General features: G+C 45.4%; 1 protein-coding gene across 1 annotated transcript in view; it reads left to right on the top strand.

The window, feature by feature from the left end:
- znf296 (zinc finger protein 296) overlaps window positions 1-4,560 on the top strand; it is a 10,006-nt gene continuing 5,446 nt past the window's right edge. The window contains exons 1-2 of the mRNA XM_010772045.1: window positions 1-200; window positions 2,474-2,845. Of these exons, the coding sequence (XP_010770347.1) occupies window positions 149-200; window positions 2,474-2,845 (424 nt within the window). The 5' untranslated portion in view covers window positions 1-148. The remainder of the gene's footprint in view (window positions 201-2,473; window positions 2,846-4,560) is intronic.

Genomic DNA, 4,560 nt, shown 5'->3' with positions numbered 1-4,560 from the left:
GAACGCAGCCTTCAGTGCGATCTGAAGCAGAGGCCAGGCGGTGTCTCAGTGTCTGTCCCCCCGGTCGGGATTCGGTCAACTTATCGAAGCAGGCGGATCTTTGCTTTGGAGGGTTTGTGGTTCGGGAAGGTGCCAAACGCCAAACGCGATGTCCAGGCGCAAACTTGGGAGCAGACCGCAGCACCTGACTGCAATCCAAGGTAAGCAGCGGTGTGTGGGTACGTTGAAACTGCTCTCTGGCGGATGTTATGTTGTTTTAAGGTTAAATTAAAAATAAACTCAGCTCACAGGTTAGTTTCATTTGGTTTACACGCATGGTTTTAAATCCGCGCTGTTTATCAATGAATGGATGTTATTTATTTAATCTAGAAACTAAAAAGCATCCATGACGGGGTTAAAGTATATTTGTGTACACATTGACCTCAATATGGATGTATTTTAATATCCTTTTAACTAAATATTTAAATAAGGGCTCATCTTTTCTTGTGATGTTTGTCCTCATGTACTGTTGCTGCAGTCTTGCTCATAGAGGAAGGACCGGTTTATTGGCACGCTGTTTTCAGCATAGGCTACAGGTCCGAACACGATGATTAATATCTCAGGTTAGACCATGATCAAGTTTCTCGGTCGGTCTCTGTTGGCTTCTGTGGAGCAGTTTCCCTCCACTGACTCTTAACCTGTTCAAATCCTGGATTCATGCTGCTTTATTCTATATTTTAATATAAATATTTAGAAAATTAAAATAATGTTTTAAATAAAACTACTGTATAATAGATCAAATGCAGACTTTTTAAACATAAAGAGAACAGTGGAGCTCCAAAAGAAACATGTGATGCTTGAAGGGAAATAAGAGAGAAACTTGGACACCATTTGTTTTTTTACAGTTGGAGGCCAGTGGTGCGTGTCTACTGTGACCACAGGCCCTGTCTCAACTCTAGCGTGTGTGTGTGTGTGTGTGTGTGTGTGTGTGTGTGTGTGTGTGTGTGTGTGTGTGTGTGTGTGTGTCTGTGTTTGAGAGAGTGAGTGTGTGTGTGTGTGTGTGTGTGTGTGTGTGTGTGTGTGTGTGTGTGTGTGACCGCGCCTTGCAAGTCTGCACAAACATCGCAGCCCTGAAACAGGAAAGGTGACATTTTTGACTAACAACTGGCGAGATCCGACTTCAGACTGTACTGTCTGTACCTGTCCTGTATGTTTGCCGGCCTCGCGGGGGCAGGTGGATCCAGTTGAGGCATCAAGGTGTGCCCTTGACCGCATTGAGTAACACTGAACCCTCCCACTGCTTTAACTTATACACCTGTCTGCAGACTGGAAGCATTTCAAAGTCCTCCCTCTAACTTATTGATATTCATCAGATTGTTGAATCAGATGAGCTGTTATGTATGTTTCTGAGCACACACAGGGGCCGCTCTTATCTCAAACACCTTCAGTCGTTTTTTTCTTTTATTGCAATCCACTTCCTGTTGAGAAACTCCCGCTGTCTGTGGCTGGCAGGGCAAGTTATGTTTGTGACTCAAAGGTGAAAGCTTTGGTCATAATGTTGTGTCTTTAAATCCATAACCTCACTTGTGAGCACATGAAGACTGTCACATTAATCTGAGGTGGATGTTTCTGCCGAGATGGGCAGCTCGGCTCCTTTCTGCAGCAGTGAGAGCGAGCGGATCTGTTTTGGGTTGGTTAAAGGAAGTGGTCAGTGTTGGCTGAGCAAATTGTCCTCATTGCTTTGGAGCTTACAACTGAAACTAGCACTTGCAGTCACCAAGCCTGTTAGTTTACTGAGGTCTAACAGAGCTTTCTCTTATTTGGGTTGTTCATTTGTAAGAGCATGGCCAGAAGCTCCTTAGAAGAAATCCAAATAAATATCACACTTTTGTTGAAGTTAATGTGGATCTTTTTCGTATGGGTCTGTACATTTTTTTTTTTTTTGTGGAGAAAGTGGGAGAATAATGTCAAAGATTTGGTTTGGTATGGATTGATCCCTCTGCATTTAAGTGATATGGCTAAAAGAAAGGTGATGTGTGTGGAAGTTTTTTCTTTCAAGACTGCGAGTAATAGGCTTCATAGCAACCACTCGTTTGTGGACACCACCAACTGTACGCTGCATGGAAATGATAAATGACACCCATGGACTATAGATAGACAAGGGTGAAAAACACTGAATGAAGAGAGTGTTGCAATAAATATACAGACTCTATTTCAGATTAACCGTTTGTTCTGTTAAATATCAGAGTGGAAAAGGCCAGCAAGACCAAGTTGATATTAAATGTCTTGTTTTGTCCAACAAAAAGTACAAAATCCAATGAGAATTTCAAAAACCAAAATTCCCTTCACAGCTTGAAATCTAAACAATGAAAAATGAATCCCACACTAAAGGGAAAGTGTTGAAATGTCTGTACTGGTCATGTTTGGCACTGTTTAAAGTAAGTAAATACATCTTATCTCTGTTGTTAATTGAACTTTCTCTTGTGGTTCTCAGATGTCACTGATATGGCGGATGGCGTCCCTCCATCAGACGTCCGGCCTCCTCTTCCTCCTCCTCCTCCACCTCCTCTTCCTCCTCGACAGGTCGGAGCTCCTGGTGAAGGTCGTGACCTCCTGACCTGCGGACAGTGCAGTCGGGCCTTTCCCCTCGCCCACATCCTGGCGTTCATCCAGCACAAACAGGGCGGCTGCCGTTCCCAAAACCAAGCCCCAAACGCCAACGCCACGCCCCCCTCACCTGCCAACCGAGCGCAGCACCGCGGGGCCAACGCCGAGCTGGGGCCCGGCTACATCGAGCTGAGGAGAGGCGGGGGGGCCTGGGAGGAGGAGCCCGGCGTGAGGGTGAAGGCGGAGCACAGCAAAGCAGGTGAGCGTTCACGTTGAAGCACAACGAGAAGGCAGGTTGCTAATTAGTGACTCTGTTTTTTGTTTTGTTGTATTTTTTTTTTCTTCAACTACCCTCCTCTGCATTTAACAACTGTTCCCCCCCCCCCCCCCCCCNCCTCCCCCCCGAGTCCAGCTCATTAGCTAGCCGTTGCCATTAGCAGACCTGCCTGAGTTAGTGACGCACAGGCTAATTGTGTAGAAAGGATAGGCGTCAGGAGCGTTCAGAGGGCACCCAGGGTCCCCGAGGGCCCCACACGGAGCACCTGAGCTCCTCCTCATCTCCCTGACTGTCAGTCTCTGAGGTGGAGTGGCCAGGTAAACATGTTTCCCTCTGTCCTGCGCTACACCCTGGACCACAGAGACTGAGACAAAGTCCTCCAGCACAAGAGCACGATTCACTGATTTATGGCAGATGATGGTTGTAGTCGTGTGCCACAACATGAAATGGTCAGAGCGGCGGATGCAAGGTTTTTGTTTTGCTGCTCTCCTCGCTGTCATGACACTATAATGAAGGACGTTGCATCATGTGCAACTCCTCTGCCATCTCCCTCTCTTCTGCCCCGGGCCGAGCCACCTGAGCTCCTGGGAATCTCCTCCTTCCTGCTCCTTTTTCTTCATCTCATGCATCTTTCTTTCTTTCTTCTTCCCATGTTGTCGTTACCATCCTTCTCTTGTAGTTCTATGTATCAGAAATCCGCAGATCTTTTTCTAAAGGTATTTTTTCACACGTACTCTGCTGCTGTTCCTCCGAGAGAAGAAGAGTGCGGCCACTGTGATGGTCATGCCAAATATGTCACAGTGGAAGTCAATCAGCAGTTCATGAATTCCAAATGATAATCCTTTTGAATCTCACATCTGATGGCTAACTGCTGTGTTTGATATGGAGGATAGTAGTTTTTTCCTGCTCAGGTCAGATACATTTCAGTTTACCGTTGTATCTCTGAAGTGGAATAGGGGCGTATGCAGGATGCCTGCAGATGGACAGCGCGTCTTGCAGCACGCTCAGGGTAGATATGAATGCCCCATTGCACATTTTGAAACCCTCTCTGTCATGTAGACACACGTTTGCAGTTCCTTCCTTTGTGTAACGCTCAGGGGACTGGTGCACGCACCATTTCCGTCTGTCCACAACCTCATTTTTGTTTTTCTATTTCAGTCAGTCTTTCATCTCTCGCTCTGTATGTCGGAGAACACAAGTTTGGTAATTTTGTGCCTGCAGGATTATAAAACAAACCTAACACGTGCACTCGGCGAGGGGGAAAGATTAGGACAGCTTGTGAATAAGGAAAAAGCCGATAAGTTTTAATGAAAGTTTTATGTAGGTTGCAAATGTTGGGAGTTGGTAATTGCGATTTCCCCCAGCTTTTACAGTTTTATCAGATTTGATTTTTTTTTTATGTGAAGTTTGAATTCATATATTCTAAGTAGCAAATGGACAGTTTTAATTGGGCGATTTACAGCTTTATCAGTTATAAGAAGTCTTGTTGTTTTTGAGGAGGCAAACTTAGCTTCTGAGATGACTGAAAGAGTAAGAGAAGTCATCCCACAACAGAAAAGTCCTGCATCTATTTTCTGCATTCGAGACAGAAGAGGATGGGGGAGAAAAGGGAGTGGGATGGATTACCGCAGATCCTCGTGCATCTGTCTCATTCCTTTTTATTTATTCTCCTTGTTTGTTTTTTTTTCTCATCTCCA

This window comes from Notothenia coriiceps, unplaced genomic scaffold (genome assembly GCF_000735185.1).
Source record: "Notothenia coriiceps isolate Sejong01 unplaced genomic scaffold, NC01 NC01_scaffold00010889, whole genome shotgun sequence".
Taxonomy (NCBI): Eukaryota; Metazoa; Chordata; class Actinopteri; order Perciformes; family Nototheniidae; genus Notothenia; species Notothenia coriiceps.
This window is presented reverse-complemented; position numbering and strand designations above follow the sequence as displayed.